The sequence below is a fragment of the Molossus molossus genome, unplaced genomic scaffold (genome assembly GCF_014108415.1).
Source record: "Molossus molossus isolate mMolMol1 unplaced genomic scaffold, mMolMol1.p scaffold_m16_p_9, whole genome shotgun sequence".
Classification (NCBI taxonomy): Eukaryota; Metazoa; Chordata; class Mammalia; order Chiroptera; family Molossidae; genus Molossus; species Molossus molossus.
In genome coordinates, this window is record NW_023425403.1 from 86714711 (window position 1) to 86736278 (window position 21568).

At 46.1% G+C, this 21568-nt stretch overlaps 1 protein-coding gene across 1 annotated transcript; it reads left to right on the forward strand.

Annotated features, from left to right (window-relative positions):
- Positions 1 to 9327: 9327 nt before the first annotated feature.
- RGCC (regulator of cell cycle) lies at positions 9328 to 21158 on the forward strand. The gene is made up of 5 exons (XM_036250197.1): positions 9328 to 9526; positions 10047 to 10232; positions 17379 to 17483; positions 19495 to 19557; positions 20773 to 21158. The coding sequence occupies exons 1-5, from the start codon at positions 9478 to 9480 to the stop codon at positions 20778 to 20780; spliced, it is 411 nt and encodes a 136-aa protein (XP_036106090.1). The 5' UTR covers positions 9328 to 9477; the 3' UTR covers positions 20781 to 21158.
- The last annotated feature ends 410 nt before the right edge of the window (positions 21159 to 21568 follow it).

A 21568-nucleotide genomic window follows, 5' to 3' on the forward strand; every position in this document is an offset into this window, starting at 1 on the left:
TCTGTTAGTTTTATTTTCTTCTAATAGTGTTGGACTGTGTATTTGAACTAGGTGGTCTTTATCTGAGAAGATTTAACCAACCACTTATAAAAGAACCAAGCATAGGAGTTAATCATCCTCCATGGTGCAAGGGAGAAGTTAGAATTTACTTTCCAGGTAGATTTACTAAGCCGATCTCCACAGTCAGGAGTGTCAGAGTTTGTACAACAGCACAGAGAAACACAGCTGGAGATGAACTGTCCTCAGAAAGAAAAGCCTGCTTCAAATTTGCCCGAAAAATGATTCTGTGTGTGATCTTTGGAAATTCAAGTGACCTCTTTGTAGCTCAGCTTCCTATTTACTGGGGTTGGCAAAAATTTGTTCTTCTTTAACTCACTAACCACGTTGAGCTAAATATACAAGGCAGATTTGAGTTTCCAGAAAACAGTCACAGTGGATAGTAGTTTTCATTTGCTAATACATTTATAAATAAATATGTAAACACAGACATTTTACATTTGTGGCACACCGACAGTTTATAAAGGATTTTGGTATGTGTCATCTTATTTAAATAGCCCCAAAGCTAAAAACCGTTGTTTTTCTTATATATAGGAAACTGAGGCTCAGAAAGGCTTGCTGTGCTGTCCATGGTGTGCAGCCAGTTCAACAGCAAGGCACGTGCCAGAGTCCGGCCTTCTGACTGCTGGTCCACTAAGTGGCTTTGCCCTGGATCCGCTGCATCTTTACTGTTACTGTGACTAATTAGAGGAATATGGACAGTGCTCATTCTTTTAGTCCCTTATTCATTCAAATTCAAAGTAAGTATGTACCCTGTGCCAGGCATTAGAGAAAAAGCACCTCTGACCTAGTTTACAACGTGCAAAGCTAGTGTGGGGTGTAAAGCGAGTACTAGCTAATTTCTAGCATTTGAAGTTCGTTTCTTCTGTGACATTTGGATGCTACATCCGGCTAGAAAGTAGATTTAAACCCACGTTCCTCTTCCTCCCCACTGTGTTATGTTTGTGGTTTGAGTCACTCTGAAATTCCTCACTTGCAATCACCGTAGGTAAAAGGTCCTGGAGTGGGCGGGCTGTGGGTATGAGGGGGTGGGGGCAGCATTGCTGAGGAGAGCAGAGAAGGCAGATCCCGGTCCTGGAGTGGACTTCTGGGGACAGCTCTCTTCTCTTTTTGCTCCCCAGATGGTGGCAGCAGAAAGTTGTAGAACCCGACTGTAAGGAAACTTCTGGTTTGAAACTGCCTGAGACTTGCTGTGGATTGTTTGGGTTTAAAATCACATTAAAGTACTGTTCTTCCCTTAAGAGTAGGAAGTTAAACACATCACATACCTGCCATATGATCAAGTCTTTCTGCTCTTAGATATTAACCCAAGAGAAACAAACGCATGTGTTCATAGTTGTATCCCAGCTTCATGTGTTGTAGCTCAAACTAGAAACAACCCAAATGTCCAACAACAGATTGAGATGAACACATTGTGGCATATCTGCACAATGAAATATTAGCAAAATGGGAGTGAGCTATTGATACACACAAAATGGATGAGTTTCAAAACAATTACAGAAGGAGATTACTACTGTGTGTATGTTTCATTCACATAAAATTCTAGAAAATGCAAACTAATCTATAGTGACAGAAAGCAGACCCGTGGTTGCCTGGGAGTGGGGAGGGGACAGGATGGGACAGGAAGGGACTACAGTGGGGCAGAAAGAAACATTTGAAGGTGGTGGTCATGTAAACATATGTCAAAACTTACCAAATTGTACATTTCAAGTTTGTGCAGTTTATTGTATGTCAATCACATTGAGATAAATCTGTAAAACAACCACATCGAGGTATTTTTCTTTCTTTAAAAGATCTCTTGCTTTCTCTGACATGACTCCATTTACTGATTTTTAAAAACAGACTTTATTTTTTACAGAAGTGGAAAGTACAGAAACTTTCCATGTACCTCCCACCCCTCCACAGGCATAGCCTCTCCCATTGTCAATATCCCTCACCAAAGTGCTACATTTGTTACAAGTGATGAACTACTCTGAGGCATCATCACCCATAGTTTACACTGCAGTTCACTCTTGTACATTCTGTGGGTTTGGACAAGTGTGTAATGACATGTATCCACCATTGTAGTATCATACAGAACAATTCTGCCCTAAAAATCTCTGTGCTCCACTTACTCACCCCTTCCTCCCCTACCCCCTGGCAATCACTGATCTTTTTATGCCACAATTTTACCTTTTCCAGAATGTCTTATGGCTGGGATCATACAGTATGTGGCCTTCTCAGATTGGCTTCTTTCACTCACTAATATGCGCATTTAAGGTTCCTCCATGTCTTATCATGACTTGAAAACTCATCTCTTTTTAGCTGAATGATATGGATTGCCTGGCTGTACCTGTTTATTCACTCATTCACCTACTGAAGGTGGTTTTCAGATTTTGGCAATTATGAAAAAAAGCTGCTTTTTTTCTGTCTCAGCTCGGCCTTCTTCAAGGAGGGCCCTGAACTCTAAAATGTTCTGCTTACACTCATCTCCTTGTTTCTTGTTAATCATTGGAAGTCCCTGAAAGGAAGCAGGCACAGTGCCAGGGGCTAGCGAGTAAGGGAGGGAGGTAACTTGGGGTCATTGGAAGAGGGTCAGCGGGAGATCACATGGAGTGAAGCACTGTCTCCCCTTAGCTGCATCGTGATGGAAAGACTCACAGCGATTTGAAACTCAGTCTCCTCATTTGCAAATGGAGATCCTAATCCCCACTGTGTGAGTTTGTCAAGAGGGCAGAATGAAAGGAATGTAAAGGGTGTGATACATGTCAGGAGCTAGAGTTGCTTCTCTTCCCTCCTGCAGACTGAGCCAGGGGCACCTGCTTGCCAGAGAATCCCATGCTTTCTTGGGCCTTTTTAGCATGATTAAGGCAGTGGGATTTTGGATTCGAGATGGTGATTTTGTGGGTGGCAGGTGATAAGGGGGTGTGCTTGCTCTCGAAGAGTGGGGAGAGCTGTGAGCAGGAGAGTCTGCTAATCAGGGAGCAAACTGCACAGCTCTCCTGCTTCAGTTTACTTTTTATGGAAGCAGGTTTTGGGAAAATGGCATAAATCTTAAGTGTACACCCAGTTCAATTAGTTTTGACAAATATATACACCCATGTAACTATCACCCAAATAAAGATAGAACGTTTCCTGAGAGTTCCCTAGTGACCCATTTCACGGGGGTGCACCCCTCCCTCCAGGTGCCATTGCTCCGACTTCCAGCTCATAGGTTAGTTTTACCTATTTTTAGACTTGGATTCATATAAAGGGAATCATAACAGTACACCTTATTAGTTTTCTAGTTGCTGCTGTAGCAAATTACTCCAAACTTAACTAAAGAAACATCAGAAATTATTATCTCAGTTTTTTTTAAAAATTAGGAGTTCAACAAGGTGTTCTCCGTGGGCTCAAGTCAAGGCATTAGGAGAGTGGGGTTCCCTTCTGCACTCTCCAGAGGAAAACCCTTCTCCTTGGCTTTGTTCATCTTCCAGAGGTCACCTGTATTCCTTGGCTGCTGGCTCCTTCCTCCATCTTCAAAGGCAGCAACGGAGCATCTCTGACGGTATGTAGTCACAGCTCCCTCTGACCAGCGCCAGGAAAGGTTCTCTGCTTTAGGGACTCATGTAATTCAGCATCATCTCCCATCTCAAGGTCTGTAACCTTCATCACACGAAGGCCCTTTTGCTGTGTTATTACAGATATGTGAACCTAGACATCTTCGAGCGGCTGTCGTTCCACCCACCACAGCACTCTTACAAGCGTAATATTTCTAAGACTTATCCATGTTGTGTGTGTCAGTAGTCTGTTATTTCTATAGCCAAGGAGTTTTCCAGTGGATGAGTTACGTCACACATATGCCTACTCTTCTGTTGACGGGCATTTAAGTGGTTACCAGCGTTTGACCATTATGAATAAAAATTCATTTTCATATTGTTTTTTGTTCCTCTTGGGAAAATGTGTAGGAGGATTGCTAGATCACAGAGTTTCTGCATGTTTGACTTTTCCTGTGTTTATTAGTGATTCATATAACTAATATATGAATTAGTCTTCTCTTGTGAGGTGTGTGTTCTAGTGTTTTGCCCATTTTTTGTTTTGACTAGGGTGCTATTTTTAAAAATTATGATTAGTTTATAGATGGTCTTGCTCTGCTCTAAAAACAAATCCTTTGTCAGATATATGTAGTGCAATATTTTCTTTCAGCCTATGGCTTGCCTTTCTTTTTTTAATGGTATCTGTGATGAACAAAAGTTTTAAATTTTGATGAAGTCCGATTTCTCAATTTTTATTTATTTATTTTTGTTAATCCTCACCTGAGGATATTTTTCCATTGGTTTTTAGAGAGAATGGAAAGGAGGGAGGGAGAGAGACATCGATGTGACAGGGCAGGACCCTGACAGGGGCCAGGGATCAAACTTGTGACCCTTTGGTCTGCAGGCCGACGCTCTAACCATTGAGCCAAACCAGCCAGGGCAGGAGTCTTCTCTCTTTTTGCTGCCATCCACAGTACGTGGCTTCCACCCCATGCTGTGAAGTCTAGCTTCATGTCTGCCTTCCGTCCTTCAGAAAGAAACAAGGGCGAGGGTGCCTGCCCCCTCCCTCAAGGACACATTCCAGGGGTTTGTGTAAGATATCTCTGCTCAAAGCCTGCTGTCCAGAATTTAGTCACATGGACACTCCTAACTGCAAGGGAGGCTGGGAAATACAATTTTTATGTCAGGAATCCACGTGCCTACCTATTTAGTACTAAATAGGAAGGGGAGATCTGATATTAGGAAAGAACTGGAAGTTTCTGCCCCAGGGTGTCTGCAGAGGAAGGCTGGGGTCATAGGTGATTGGCTATAAGTGATGAGGGGGGAAAATCAGGTCTAGAAATAAATATTTGAAAACGTATAAATGTTAGCTACAATCTTGAGAAGGGATGAGGTGATCCTGCAAGAGAGTAGAGAAGAAAAGGCCCAGAAGAGACCAGTGGGGAACCTCAGAGTTATGCAGAGGCGGGATTCCTCAGGGCCCTGAGGGGAAATGATGAGGTTGTTAGAGGAATAGTCAGGATAAGTTTTCAGGAGAGAGGGGTTAGCAGTTCAAAGGAGGAAGAGATGCCAAATAAGATAAAGAACTAGTCTGTGCTCTGGCCAGTGTGGCTTGGTTGGCTGAGCTGCATCCTGTGTACAGAAAGGTTGTGGGTTTGATTCCCTATCAGGGCACATGCCCCAGTTGTGGGCTAGATCTCCAGTAGGGGGCATGCAGGAGGCAGCTGATAGATGGCTTGATCTCACATCCATGTTTCTCTCTTTAAAAAAACTATATTAAAAAAAAAAAAAAACTAGCCCTGGCCAGTTCGCTCAGTGGTTAGAGCATTCGTCCTCAGAACCAAGAGTCGTGGATTTGTCAAGGGCAAGTACTTGGGTTGCAGGTTCTACTCCCAGCCCTGGCCTGGGTCGTGTGGGAGGCAACCAAGCAGTGTGTCTCTGTCACATCGATGTCTCTCTCTCTCTCTCTCTCTCTCTCTGTTTCCTTCCCTCCCTTCCTTGCACTCTGTTTAAAATCAATGGAAAAACATCCTCAGGTGAGGATTATTAAAACAAAACAAAACAAACAAAACAAAAAACTAGTCTTTAAAAATGTAAGAAGTTGTGATTGTTCTGTTTCAAAATCATAAGCTATCTCGTCTTTTTCTGGAAGGAGACCTGTGTGACCGAATGACCTCCGAGAACTTGAAATGTGTATAAATCCCAGTGTGAGGACGTGATGGTTGATTTAGGTTCTGGGCTGGTGAAATGCACTGCTCCCATCCCTCCTCAGTGAGGGACAAGTTCACACCTGAACAGTGAGGTCACTTATCATCTTCGTCACTATGGTCAGATGGCTGTGGATTACCAGGAGGCTCTGGAATAGAAAATGGAACCCAGCCAGAAGACTCAGGGACTGAGGGCTTAACCTTGCCTTTCGTCTGGGTCTAGGGCAGGAATCAAGATGAACGCAGAAGGGAACTCACATGTGTGCACTAAGAGATGGTAACAGGATGACTGTAGTATTGTTTGTGACAGAGAAAGTTTGGAAACAACCTAAGTGTCCATCAACCGAAGAATGGATAAATAAATTGTGCTGTTGTCATTCAGTGGAATTCTACTTGACCGTAGAATAAAATAAATAAACTAGCCTGGCCAGTATGGCTCAGTGGACTGAGTGTTGTGCCATGCATGGACAGAGAAGTCCTGGTTTGATTCCCAGTCAGGGCACATGCCCAGGTGGCAGGCTCCATCCCCAGTAGGGGGGTGCAGGAGGCAGCCAATTGATGTTTCTCTCTCACATCGATGTTTCTATCTCTCTCTCCTTTCCTCTCTCTAAAAAAATCAATTAAAGCATATAAAAATAAAAAAATAAACTAGATTCGTATGTATCAACATGTGAAAACAATGTTGACTGAAAACAAAGCATATTGCAACATAGAAGTAGTTATATAATTAATATACTTTTCATGTAAACATATAAATCTAGTTTAGATACAAAAACATGGAGTAGTAGGGTACTTAACAAATTCATGGCAATGATTGTCTTTGAGGAGGGAGGGAGGGAGACAGGACTGGGCAGGGATTTCAACTTTATCTGTATTGTTCTAATTTCTCTTACTAAGAAGTATTTGAAGCATATGAAAAAGGGGTCAATTTATTTAGTTTTTAGAGAAATGTAAATTAAAGCCACAGGAAAAAGGGGGGAAAACTGCAGTAAGATACAAGTATACACTCACCAGAAAGGCTAAAATTAACACATCTAGCAACATCATATGTTGACACAAATATGGAGCAACTGGAATTCTTATACATTTCTGGGAGTGTAGATTCATTCAACCACTCTGGAAAACAGTATTATCGAGAGCTAAGCACATGCTTTTCCTATGATTCTGAAACTTCTTTCCTAGGTATAAACACACATAACGTGCACCAGAAGAAATATACAAGGACTTTCATAGCAGCTTTATGTTAGTCAATGACTAGAGATAATTAAAGCAATTTGGTTATTCCACGTCTAGACATATATCCTAGAGACTTTTAACCATGGACACAAGGAGACAGGAGTTAAGAATACTCCCTGCAGCACCATTTCAAGTCACATCACCACCACCAACTCTAGCAAAAACAAAGTCGACCAGCAGGAGGATGGATTAATACTGTAACAACATGCATGAGTCTCATAGACATTATGTTAAGCAAAAGAAGCCAGGTTTAAAAGAATACATACACGATGATTTTGTTTAAGGAGTTTTAGAATTGGCAAACTAATTCTTGGGGTTACTTATAGGGTCCTATGAACTGGAAAATGGCATAAGGACCCTTCTGGGATGATAATAAAATACCACATCTTGATCTGGATGGTAACTACACAGGTAAACATTTAGCAAACTTACATTTAAAATTTTGCATACTTTGTTGTATTTAAGTTATACCTCAAAAAAATATCTGAAGCGAAAATAACAAAATGCTAACGTGTCGATTCTCAGTGGTGGCTGCTCAGAGTGCTATTGCCCAATTCTCTATATTATCCTATATATTAAAATTATAATTAGGAAAGAGTGTGAGAGCAGTACTCTTCCATAACCAAAGTGACACCCATCCTAGAGGAGGTGACACTTTGAGTTGGGGCCAATTGCCCAGCCATCTCCCCAATGGTTGGGTGAGTTCCCTTAGAGTGGGGTGCAGATGACAACCAATCTCTCCTGGTGGAGATGAGGTTATCTTCATTGTCACTGTCTCAGTAAATTGACATGGCTGCTAAAAACTGGAGCTGTTTTGTGGGTTGTTTTGAAGGTCAGCTTGGCTGAGATTCTTCAGCTGACTGGGACCCTGAGCCATGCAAGAGCTGGACTGGGGTGTCTACCACACTGCACCCAACCCTGGCCAGTGAAGAAGACCTACATTTGGAAGGCAGTTCCTTGGTGTCAGCTACCAGATTTGTTGCTGCTCTGCTAGCCCTGGGCACCACCAGTGGGTGCCATGGCAAGTCAAAAAGTATGAAGAAGGGAAAGAGAAAAAATAATAATTTAAAAAGGGAGGTGGGAAAAAGAAGAAAAAAAGAGGTGAAATGAAAGATGCACATGCCTTGCCTTGTTGCTTTAAGAACCTGGGTTATCTGCTTCCATATTTGGAGCTTCTTCCTCATGTCTGCTCAGTTCTCTACCTTACCCTGTGGAGGAAGGGAGGGTATGGTGAAGCCCAAGGTGACTCTGTAACCAGACAGGGCTGCCTTTCCATCACTGCCTGACTGCAGGCTACTTAACCTCTCTGTGCTTCAGTTTCCTCACCTGTGGAACAGAAGCAGTAATTCCACCTCTCAGGGTTGCTCTGGGGCTGAAAATGGTGCACACGGAGACCTGACCTTGGGGGCCCTTGATAACCAGGATAAGACCCCTTGCTTCTCCCTGAGGCCAGTTTTGTGGGTCAGAGACTCTGGCAGCATCTTCCAGTAGAACTTCTAGCAATGATGGCTGTTGAGCACTTGATACCTGTCTAGTGTGACTGAGAGGCTCATTATTTTTTCATTTCATTCTATTTTAATTGCTTTACATATAAATAGCCAGCTGTGGTCAGTGGCTACCGCACTGGGCAGCAAAAAAGGAGTCATTCATGGTCACCACTGGTCCCCCCACCGGGCGGCTGGGCAGGGTGGCCCGTTAGTGTGGACTAGGAGAGGCCCAGGTCCTCTCTGCTCCGACGCAGTCATTTCCCGCTACAAGCTGCTCCTGAATGAAGGCGGGTGGGCAGGGACACCCAGCACCTCAGTCTGCCCGGCTTAGGCTGGGAGCAATTAGGTAGGGTTCGTAACGCGTGGACTCCACCGACTTCTGTCCCGCTTGTCCTCACCCTCTCCATCCCAACTATTAATAAATATTTTCCTGATCGAGTGATTGATTTGAGAGAGAGAGAGGCTCAGCATTTCCATTCACAGATGAGGAAACTGAAGCTCGAGTACGTTCAGAGCACACGGCGGAAGGCAGCGGAGCGCCAGCCCAATGGTAAACTCTTTGGGGCTCTGGTGACGTCAAAGACATTTTCGTGGGTCGGGTTGTCAGGGCGCGCGGGGAAAACGGCGGGTAAATATTTGGAACTGTAACCTGGGCTCCGGCCACTGCTAGTCACTGCGGTTCCCGGGCGGGCGCGTGGCGAGGGCGGTGTCTGGGGACAGGGGCGTCCCCCGCGGCGGCTGGGACCGACCCCGTGGCCCCGCCCCGCCCCGCCCCCGCCGGCGGCTATAAGACTCCGGGCTGCGGTGTCAGCGCTGGTGAGAGTGAGCGCGCGTGCGGACCCCGCTGGGACAGCGGCGGGAGCGCGGCCGGTGAAGGCGACAGGCAGAGCGGGAGCGCGCGTGCGGGACAGCGAGCCCCGCAGTACCCCGGCCTCCGTGCGAGCGTCCCACGGTCCCGGGGCCAGCACCTTGCAGGACCCTCCGCCGAGCCAGCCCATGAAGCCGCCCGCAGCGCAGGGCAACCCCGCGGCCGCCGCGGCCGCAGGTGAGTAGGGTTCACATAAAGTGGTGGTGGTGAGGGGGACCGGGAAAGAAGGGTGATGCCGTGTCGTCTCTTTTCACCCTACCTGCCCTCCATCCTCACCGGCGGGAACCCGGCCCTGGCAGGTCCAGCTCCCCTCCCCACGCAGGACTGGGGATCCGAGCCCCACACTAACGGGCGCAGCTTGACTCAGTTTTCCCACCGCCACTGGGTTCGCACACGCCCCAAGGGGAGCGAGCGTGGGGACACGTACCCCGCAGCGCGTGGGAAAGAGTTCCGCTGTGTCGATTAGTGGGTGACCTTTGGCCTGCAGTTTTACGCGCTGGAGGCTCAGTTTGCCTGTCTTAAAGGTAGGCATGATGCTAGATCGGGCGTCAAGGGGTGGCTGAGAATATTACAAAAATAAGCCGCGGCAGCGACCGCGTGGCCGTCACGGGCAAGCGCGCAGTGAGTGCTGGCTGTCCTCGGAAATGGTGGCGCCCCGCCCGTCCCCACCACTGAGCCCACGGCCCCTGTCCCCCAGCCCCGGCCTTGGACTCCGCGGCCGCCGGGGACCTGACGGACGCGCTGTGCGAGTTCGACGCGGTGCTGGCCGACTTCGCGTCGCCCTTCCACGAGCGCCACTTCCACTACGAGGAGCATCTGGAGCGCATGAAGCGGCGGAGCAGCGCCAGTGTTAGCGACAGCAGCGGCTTCAGCGACTCCGAGAGTAAGTGTGGCCCCACCAAAGAAGGTGCCCAGAGCCCTGGAGGCTCCCGGTACCCGTCCACTAAGGGGCACTCTGAGCGCGGGTCTGTTTTCGAATCTGTGCACCGAGGGGTGGGGCCCAGCGGAGTGAACCCTACAGCTCAGGCAGCCTCTAGGATGCTGGGAGACTCGCGTCGCCAGGGTGATAGGCCCAGCGGGGTCAAGAAACCGGGATAATCAGCGGGAAGGTTCTTGTGGGCAAGCTGTCTACCTGCTCCAAGCAGGTGTCAGGACGCAGGAGGGTTTAAGGACGCAGCTTGTCCCGCCGCAGCCGGACAGGATTGCTGGGCCTCCAGCCTTTCCCCAGTTCCCTCTCCCCGGCTCCTCTCCCTTCGCAGCAAAACTTTTCAGAGGATGTGGAGCAAGTGCCACAGGAATGGGGGTGGGAGGGCACAATACTGAAACATCCGTGAAACCATTAAAGGTTTCATAAACCGCTGTTCTTGGGATTTTTGAAATAACTTCTTGCACTTTCTTTTGGCCCTGAGCTCGTGGACTTGTTGCTCCATTACATACAGTTTTGAAAGAATCCCTGGCACTGCTGAGTTCACGTGTTTTAGGAAGTGTCCCTCTTCCTTCAGGCAAGCCCATCAGGGGGAGTGCTGCTTTGACTCCCCATTCGGACTGGACAGGGACCAAGAGAGCAGATGGGCACAGAAATGCTTCCTGGTGACTTCCAGGGTCTCTCTGTCCTAAACAACCTCAGAAGAGAGACAGCTTTCTCCAAGAACTCAAATGTTCTGTAAGGACCAGGGCTATCTGTTTAGGTGTCAAACAGCAAATTTGGCAACTTTTCAGTATTACATGATTTCCATGGTTTCAGTATTACATGATTACATGGTTTCCAATCCTGGGTTACTCACTATGTTTCCAAGTGGATTTGAAACAGTTCTAGGTTATTCTTTTTTTTTTTTATCCTCACCCGAGGATATTTTTCCATTTTTTGTACAGATAGAGCGGGAGGGAGAGAGAGGAAGGGAGAGAGAGAGAGAGAAACATCGACGTGAAGGGACACATCGAGTGGCTGCCACCCGCACGACCAACCAGGGCCACCAGGGCCGGGGACAAACCGCAACCGAAGTCCGTGCCCTTAGCGGGAACCGAACCCTGGTCTCTCCGGACCGCAGGCTGACGCTCTAACCGCTGAGCCAAACTGGCCAGGGCAGTTCTAGGTTATTCTTGAGACTTCCCTCCCTAGACTGCTACAAGCATAAATGTCACTCCCTTTTTGGCCCTCAACTTTGGAAGTAAAAGTAATGCCTCTTCCTTGTAATTCTCTTCGTTTGAAATCTGTTCTACCTTGTTAGAGTGCAAAGGTTGAGTTTTAGATATAAACATGAGCTGTCCTCCTGCAAAGGGATAAAGGGCACTCACCATGCTTCAGGGTTTGAGTCAGAAACCTAAGTTCCAGCCCACATTTTTTTTTTTTTTTTTTTTTGACAGCCTTGCCCAAGGGTTAGATCTAATTGCAGCTTTGAGGTGACAGGGAATGGAATAGTGTGCTGTTAATTTTCCGTTTTGTATTTTTGGATTTTGTGGCTAATGACCAGACTGCTTATATTTAATTTCAAAGGGAAGTCTAAAAACTTTTGAAATTTGTCTCACTATCTGTTGCCAAACTGAAATATGTCCCCTTCTAACTGGGGCATGGAGCAAGTTATTCATCGAGAACAAATTCTCTCCCCCACAGGAAAGAAAGCGGGGGCACCCTGTCCAGTGCTGCTCTATTGCAAAGAACAGCTCCTTTCTAAACCACAGCCGAGCTTGGCTGGAACACAGTGTGGGCTTGCCCATTCATGGGTGACTGCAGCTCCCTCTGGGTAGGATTTCAGGTCTGAGATCTGTTTTCAGGGGCCTCAAAGAGAAGGTACTTATAACACATTGTGAACGGTTTTGGGGGGATATATGAAATAATCTGTAGTTGTTCTTAGGGTATGTGTGTGTATTTTGTTTTCTGCTTTTGTTAACTGTTGAACTAACCCTTAGTTTAGTATTTAGAGAAGTAATAGGGAGGGTATAAAGAAGGCTCTGATGACATTAATCTTTTCGACAAATGTGTAGTTTGTCCCCAATAAGACTGCTTAGAAACAGTCTTGGCAGAAGTGATATGTATCTAAAGAGTAATTTCTGAAGGAAGCATAATATGTATATCTTAATTGCCACCAAGGATTAAGCACAGTTATAACCAATTGTTTGTTTAATGCTTTTCTGTGGAAGAGAATGTTTGAGAGGTAGATCCTGCTGACTGTAGTCCGCCAAAAGGGAAACACACCAAGATAATGATAAGAGAAGGTCACTTTTGCCAAGCCCTACTATAATTACTATGATTACTTATTAGCTCTTATTATAGTGATCTCTTTGCTGTGCTTTAAATGTGTCATCTCACAGGATCACTACCACAGTTCTATAAGATAGACACTATTATTTGCATTTTTCTGATAGAACAGCAGAACCATGTGGGCTCTCTCCCCAAGGCCTTGCTCTGTCACGGTGGATTGTTGGCTGGAATGGGAGCCAAGTCCTCAGGAATAGACTTGAAGTCCCATTGAACCCAGATCACTGCCTATTTAGCAATGGTGGTTGTGTTTGAAGGTGTATCTTTAAGTAGTAGTCATCTGGCTGGGGCAGTGGAGGCCAGGCTGCGCGCCGTCAGGGCCCTGGGTGATGAGTGGGCTTGTTTCTCTAGCTGTAAAATTGGATGGGTGCTGTTTAATAGTGAAATGAGAAATATCCACAAGCTCATGATTAGGAAGAAATATTTGCTCTGTTTAATGCTTTCAAGGAAACACTAAAATTCATCATGCTATATCATGTACTCACATATACATTTAAGCCAGTACCTTGCGTGCAAGTGTTAACGTATGAAACTTTAAAACAAGGTTGCCTTGGTTTTCACTTTTACCTTTACCTTTGTATTGCTCTGAAGATGTTCCCACTGCATTTCTGTGTTTTTGAAGAACTCTTCCTTTTCGGGGACGAGCAACTCGCTTCCTTAGCATGTACCAGACCCAGAATGTCTGTATGTCTTTGCCTAGACTCTTCCGGCCCTGGGAGAAGGGACCTCGTGGACCCTGGGTGCCCGCATGACGAGTAGCATGTCGACTGATCCGGCATAGGAGCCACTGAACTTGTTTGAACCTCCAGAGGATGGGGAGTTAGGAGCCCTCAGGCTGCCCTAGTGCTATGTTAGGAATTCCAGGTGGCTGACAGGTCGCACTCCGAAGGCCACCTGGAGAGGTGTCTCGAAGGATGAACAGTCTCAGAAGGGAAGCTGAGACAACAGTGGTGAAACTGAGAAAGGGACTCTTTCTCACTCTACCCCACTTTTAGTGAGGCTGTCAGAATTCAGAGTTCTGCGGAGGAGATTCACCCGCCCCCCATTCCCTGTGGCAAAAGGGAAACAGGTCCAAGGCTTTCTTTTTCTCAGTTAATTACTATGGTTTGCTTGCCTTAGACGTGTGGGATTGTTCTATATTTACAGGAGCCCTGGCCATGGTCCACTGTCTGTGGTTTTACTTCCCACATGCTGGTGCTAACCCGAAATTACCTTGCTTCCCACCCCTCACCGAAAAAAGCACATCTACCTTTTAAACAAGCCTCTGTTTTTGTAGCTGAGTGTCCCAAGCTCTGTTGGTACTCCTAAAGTTAGATATTTGTATGTTTAATGTGCTTACATTTCTTCTGACGGTGTCCTACAAAACTTGGTCTCCGAATTTGAGGTTCCTGGCTTCAGCACACTTAGTAGACTTGCCAAGGACATTTTAATGGGGCTTGTGAGCTGATTGAAGTAGATGTAAGGCCTTGAATATCTAGTCTTGCCACCTGTCAAGGTTCCCCAAATCATCACTGTTATGTGCTCCTCAAACCCCTGTTAATAGCATCTGATACCTGGGTGGGGCAATAATACATTAATGTGCTATCAGCCAGTGACACATTACTGTCATTTTATTAGACTAACTGGCTGTCATTTTGCAAGGAATAGAGTTCCAGGGGAGTGAAAGGAACAGGAAGTCAGGCTTTGCTAACCTTTTAATTCACCACAACACTGTCATGAGATCTTGTTCATTGTGGGTGCTTAAGAAAAGTCTGTAATATGAAATTTTACTGGATAGTAGGTAATGAGAGGTCTTGAGTTTGAGGACTTTTATATAGGTGGTTTGTTCTTGGGAAGTTTGTTCTAGGGCATCTCTGAAGATAAACTTCTCTTAAGAATGTTGCTACTATCTGAAGAGGAGGAGGAAGCGTTGGCCTAGAATCTTGATTCTCACTATTGTGTGTGGTGACCTTTCCTCTCCTGGGTATTCCATCCTGCATTTTGCCAGGAACTTGAGAATAAAATCGTGGAAACCATGGGCATCACACATGGAGCACCTGAGTTATTATTCCCCTTTTGCAAAAGAAGAAACTCAGGCTCAGAGGTGAAGTGACTTTGCGGGGCCACATGGCTTCCCACGGCTTCTCATCCCGCAGGTCTTTATGATGGCAACCTCTGCTGGGCCCCAGTATCTTTGGGGCTCTTGAGGTTGTCCTTTTCATCTTTTCCATGAATGACATTTGTAGATTATTACTACAGGGTGGAACTAACCTGTGGGCCGTTTTGACTCAAGAATGCTGGGGTTCATTCCTTTTGGTGGCTGAACATCATCGGAGCCTGGAGTCAGGGTTAGCTCAGATTGTGCCCAGGAACTTGTGGAAAGAGAGAGGCATCAAGGTGTATTGGTGAGCCAGAATGTGAGCCAATGTGTGTGCGTGCGTGTTTTTCCCCTCCCAAAGGATAAGTATGTGTGGATGTAAAATGGCTGGAGAGTTGGAGCAGAACAGAGATGAAGGCCACAGCCAGAGCAAGAGCCTGTGGTGCAGGGTGGAGAGGAACGAGGCGTGGTGCGAAACTGGCTCTCCACGGCCAGCTGTCTCTGCGAGATAGAGAACAGAGGTGTGGCCGCTGGGCTCTGGGCCAGTGCGTCTCTGGGTCTGGCACCCTGGGCCAGGGATGGGGGTGACGCTCTTTCCCCCACACATTTGTGGTAATTCTCTCTATCACATAGTGACAAATCGTAACAGTCCACTGTAGGTCTGCAGTGGACACAACCACTCTCCTGTATGTAGGGGGAAGCCTTCCCTTGAGGAAATCCAGACTGCTCTAGAGGTGGGCTTAGCCGACAAGGGAAACGGAAGGAACTTCCCTCGTTGAGTTCCACCGAGTACAAGGATCTTAAGAAATACTAGCAGGATTGCCACAGAAAAGTGTCCCGTGATCAAATAAGCCTGGAAAATAGGGCTTAATTTATCACAAGACTCCTCAGGGATGTTAACATGGTAATACACAATGGAATCTCCAAGGGGGCTCAGTATTTCCCAAGCTTCGTTGATTATACAGTTCTATTTATTTATTTTTAAATCCTTACCGAGGATATTTTTTTTGTTTATCTTCAGATAGAGTGGGAGTGAGAGACAGAGAGAGAAACATCAATGTTAGAGAGACGCATCGGCTGGTTGCCTCCCGCACGACTCCAACCAGGGCTGGGGACCAAACTGCAACCGAGGTCTGTGTCCCTGACCAGAATCGAACCTCTGACTCTGGTCCGCGGGCCGATGCTCTAACTGCTGAGCCAAACCGGCCAGGACTACAGCTTTCTTTTAAAGGACCAGTATTCTGAGGAATATTTTTCTGGGGAAATGTGAGAGGTTCCACATTTCGGATCTCAGTAGGTGTTTATCATCAAAGCCCTGAAAAATGACGTGATCCTTTTAGGTGATGTGAGCTGGACCTTCGAAGGGTGAAAAGACTGAGGGTTGGGCATGTTTAGAAAAGTGGACAAGGTGGGAGTGCAGGCCAGGAAGACACGAGGCGCTGGGGCTACCTGGCATGAGAGGGTGGGAGGAGAGGGAGCCAGGTGAGGGGCCTGAGAGTTGTAGCAGCCTATTAGGGATGAAGATAAGTTGTCTTGGGACCAGAAATCTCTGCTTCTGAAAACCCTTTTTATTCCGGGCATGTCTTTTGTGACTTAATCATGTTCATTTTGAGTTAAGGGGACCAAAGAAGGATCTTTTTGCCTCTTCCTGACCTGGGAGCAACTGGGTGAAGTGAGTGCTTCGCATGGAGGACTGGCCAGCCCCTGAGGAGTCAGTTTCCCTCTCTCACCTGAAGAGCCTTTCCAGGGCTCATGGCTGCCACATCCGTGGCTGGCTGTGTGTTTTGTTTCAACCAGGAAGACTGTTCCCTCAGCGGCCACATCCTGCTTCCGTCTGTGCTGCACCTTTGAGCCCTTTGAGCCCTTTGCCGCCAGCAGCCCCGCTCTGGCGCAGCCGCGTGGCTGGGCCGCCCGTGGGCTGGCCTCCTCTCCCTGGCAGGACTTAGAGAAACAGAACCTCAGGGCTGGAAAGGACTTGAAGGGTTATTTAGTCCACCTGCCCATTTTTTTGATGGGTAAGCTGAGGCCCAGAGATACTGTCTTGCTCAAGGGCACCCAAGTAGCTGAGCAACTTCCTGGACTCCCAGTGCAGCCCTGCTTCTGCGACTTCGCCTTCGATCGCTCCAGTCCTGGGGGTGTGACAATAGAGGAGTCGTGCCATCACCCGACAAGCCACAGGAGGAGAAATCTTTACTTTGACCCTCCAGCTTGTGCCCAGAGTGTAATCTCTCAGGGAAACCATGACAAAGATCCTCTCTTGAATAGGCAGGGAAGATGATTAAGTCACGTGTTTATATTTTAGGGAGTTCAGAGGGCAGAGAGGAGAGCTTTTAGGAAAGATGATTCCTTATGTCTAAGATCCCAAACCAACCTGGTGTGGGTCAGACCCCCGGGCAGTGGGCTCCTGTGTGTTGCAGAGGAGGCTGGTCTGGTGGTGAGGGCTCCCCCACACCCTGCCTTTCTCAGGGCAGCAAGGGCCTTTGGTGTGTATGATGCAGACACACACTCACACACAGACACAGGCATGCTCTCCTGCGTCGAATCATTTTTGGGCATACATATAAAATCTAGAAATCAACCTGTTTTCTTTACGATGAATTTATATCCTTTGCTCCTTGGGAGGATAAGCTATTGATTATCAACAGACTATAAGACCGAAAGCCAGGCCTAATGAGTTACGTTTTCTTTCCCAAAAGGTGCAGATTCATTTTATAGGCACAGCTTCAGCTTCAGTGATGAAAAACTGAATTCTCCCACAGACTCCACCCCAGCTCTGTCTCCTGCAGTCGCTCCTCGGAAAGGTGAGTTCCGCAGCTGGAGCTGAGTTTTGTTCCTTTCCATTTCCTTCCGCTTCTCAGTCTCTTCGCTCTTCTCCCCCGATCCTCAATCAGTCTTTCCCAAATGCAAAACAAATAGATGACTAATACCTTAGTGCAGTACAGTGTGAAGTGGGGTTTGTTATTTTTCAGGATTTTGATCAGGGTGAAAATGAAATCAGATAATATGGCAGGGTGGGGTGGGAGCACCCAAACCCCAAATTCACAGGGAGAAAGCTTGTAGACTCCAGAGTCTGCTTTCTTCAATGTGGTGTCCTCAAGCTGTCAGAGGACGGTGCTCTGCCTGCCTGGTTGGTTCTAAAGTTTAAAACTCAGCAGTTAGGCTTTGCAGAAAGTAGGATTCTTCTTATTGCATTAATTATTTAACCAATGATTTCAGATGACCAATTTAGCAATTAAATGGGGTCATCATTATGAGACAAGCAATGATCTAACTTGATTCAAAATAGCTGCTCCAGCCTGTCTCTGCTCTGATATTAATAGACCTAAAAGTTTTAAAAGATGCATGAGCAGTTTCTTATTTTTTGGAATTAGTAAAGTATCTTCAGCTAGAGAGCTGAATGTTCTGCTATAGTGAACAAGGGCCCTTTTGAAAACAAAAGGAGTTTTTTCCTTAAGAAACATTATACTTGCAGAAAATAGTTGCAGAGTGCAATAAAAATGGAACATAGTTCAAAAGAAATATGAAGATTCCATCACTTTTCTCGCTCTGGCATTAAGGCAGAATTTCTCTCTTTTTCAAAAGAGACATTTTAAAATTCTCTCAGCATAGCAATATTAGCAGCCACTAGGGACTCTGCTATTGTCCAGCCCTCCTTCTGTAATGGATCTGTTGAATTCAGACAGACAGGGCAGTCTAGAAAGTGGCTTAAAACATGCCCAGATCTGCTACCTGATCCGCAAGAGGTAGGAATTAAAGAGGGGAACAGAGCCCTACTGGCAAATTGACTTTATAAGCTAAGAACAATGAGCCATTTGTAGCCAGCAGGGGTTAATTAATACAAATATCCAGTGGTGCATTTCAGAGAAGGCATGAATGATGAACTCTACGGAAAAAAGAAAGATACATGACAAAAAGTATGTATCAGGATGCAGAGGGAACAAAATCAGGAGACGGATCCGTTACCTCCTGCTGGCACCTGGATGGGATGACAGAAGCCTCATGTCCCCTTTCCTGTACCACTTGGACAAGGACCAGGGGTTCTCCTTCCGTTTCATACTGGAGGGACTCTGAGGGCTTAGGGTGACCGCACAAACGAGGTGTCCGAGAGATCAGTGCAGCAGGAATTATGGGATCTGGGTGTCCATTGTGCACAGAGCATGCTCACTAAATATTTTTGTTAGATAACTCAAATCCTACACAATCAAAAAGTCAAAACCTTGCATCTTCCTTCCTTGCTCTTCACACTCCCTTCTCTCTCCCCAAAACTCTTTTTTGTTGTTATTGTTAATCTTAACCCAAGGATATTTTTTCCATTGATTTTTTTTTAGAGAGAGTGGAAGGGAGGGAGTGAGGGTGGGAGGCAGAGAGAGAGAGAGAGAGAGAGAGACATCAAAGCCGATTGGTTGCCTCCCGCACCCATCCTGACTGGCTGGCTGGGACAAACCTGCAACCTGGTATGTGCCCTTGACTGGCAATCGAATCGGAGACTCTTTGGTGCAGGGGCCGATGCTCTAATCATTGAGTCACACCAGCCAGGGCACCCCCAAAACTTTTAAGGACATGAAAGGAGGATCTTAAAAGTTTGCTGGGGTGGGGGAGGAAGATGAAAGAAACATTTAGGCTACTCTTTGAAAATCGTTTCTAAGTTGACTGTAAGTAAACATGGGAGCAGACACTTGGGTTGGTACAGGACACTCTTCACTAACATCTCTGAAGGTAGAGATGCAAAACGGGGTGTGTAGTCATGGGAAACGTGGGAGTCGTCAGCTGCCTCTGATATAGGGAAACTGAACTTCAACTGTTGTTTTTCAGCCAAACTAGGAGACACAAAAGAGCTAGAAGACTTTATTGCTGATCTTGACAGAACATTAGCAAGTGAGTACATGCCTGGTATTAAAAAAATCAAACAGAAGACTAACTGACACCTCTGATAAAGTGCTGCAACATTTACCAACTCGCCTGGGGGCAGGAAGTTACACCATAAGGCCTCTTTAGGTTCTCAAACAGGACCCCAGTGGCTCAGAAATAAATGGGGAGGATCAGCTTGCCTTAAAGTAGAGCATGTGACTTTTCAAAAAACGAGAATGGGACACCCGCAAACAATGGCATTTTGTTTGGGAAATGGAAAATAAGGTAGTGTTAGAACAACATGGGAGCTTTACCACCACGAAGGCTCCCAGGCTTTCCAGAGAAGGGATGATCTGATTGGCTACGCCAGCATCGTGCTGACAAGCCAGAGGGTTCCTCCCCATGGGCCAGGGACATTTTCCCAGGTTAGACTCAGGGGTTTGGTGAGGTCTGACCTCCAGAGGGGTGGGTCTCGAGAGAGAGTTAGCTGGGGGAGTCCCTGTAACCAACGATCCACACCAATTACACAATGATACCCTATTTTGTGTGACCAAAAATGTTGGTACCTGAAGATACCTGATCATAACTGCAAAAGGGAGTCTAGAGGAGGGATGGGAGACTCAATGTACACACTCTGTTTCCAAAGGACAGCATTGCAGGAGCCAGAAGGTACAGCTAGAGCTTCTGAGATAAACGTTGCAGCAGCTCTTCCCTTTGGGGGCCGCGCCCAGTCACAGAGCAAGCTTGGAGAATTTTGTCCTAGCCCCATGCTTTTTCAATGAAAGAGTTCCTTTTCCGTAAGAAATATTATACGCTGTGCTCTGCTAAGTAGATAGGTAAAAATCTGAACAATTAGATCCAAAGTTGGTTATTTATAAATAACTCTGTTCTTAACACGATTTCAGACAGACCTAAATATTGGGTGAAAAGTCCTGTGTGTTCCCTACCTGCAGAACCGATTGCCCACTTTCTTACATACTGTGCCATCCGCATCAGAGGAACAAGGCCTGTTCGGACAGAGACTTTTCGTAATTGCAGCTCTGTCTGCATTAGACCCATGTAACAAGCCCGTCTGCTTCATGGAAGTTGCAGCCGGCTGACCAGTCTTACCAGTTCATCAGACTTACATTATGTGGGAAGCCTGCCTTTAAGTTTGTTGCTTTGATGCATGTCTGAGATGGTGGCTAAACACCGGACTTGTAAACTTTTGTGAACGGATCACCGTATCTATCCTATTTACAGGTATGTGAGAAAAGGAGACGTTCTGGGTCCTTCCATCATAAAGGAGAGGCTTCGGGAAGCTCTGAGCACCTGGTAAAATCAGCTACAGAATTTGCTGCCAGAAGGAACAGAGGTGGCATTTGCCTGCCGTTCGCAGGCTGGTCCTAAAACTAGCCTTTGGGCTCATCTCTGGGCAATTCAACAGTGAAACTGACTCTGTTTACCTGCTTGCAGCACATTAGAACAGACCACCCATGCTAATATCGTATTTTCTCTTAAAATATAGCTTTCCTGTAATTTAAAGTGCTTTTATGAAAATATTTGTAATTAATTATATATAGTTGGAAACAGTGATATGCTTTTCTCATTATAATATATTTTTGTATGCAAATAAAATTTGAACTGGAGTCTGTATTTTGTAAGCTTTCTTTCTTTTTTTTCTTCCTATATATTATCATTCAAATAATAATATTCTAGGGGAACGACATGCCTCTTAACTCCTAACACGGGCCTTGGATGCTGCCAATTGTACTAGACAACAGGATGGCAAACTGAAAGCATTACTTTGAAGCTCATTTGCACACTCTAGATGGAAATGTTGACATGTGATTAATGGGAAACTTTAATTTGAGGATGGTGGCTCTGATGGAAGTTGGGTTTCTTTTCTATCTCTGTTCTCCCGTCTTCATATCTTAGCACCTTTATGGGATCATAGGCTCTCTCCCTCAATTTCAGGGAAATACCAGCTTCACTCACAATTCCGGACTTAAATATGAGGGGAAGTTGCGGCAGCCAGAAGGCCTAAAAATGAGGGTGC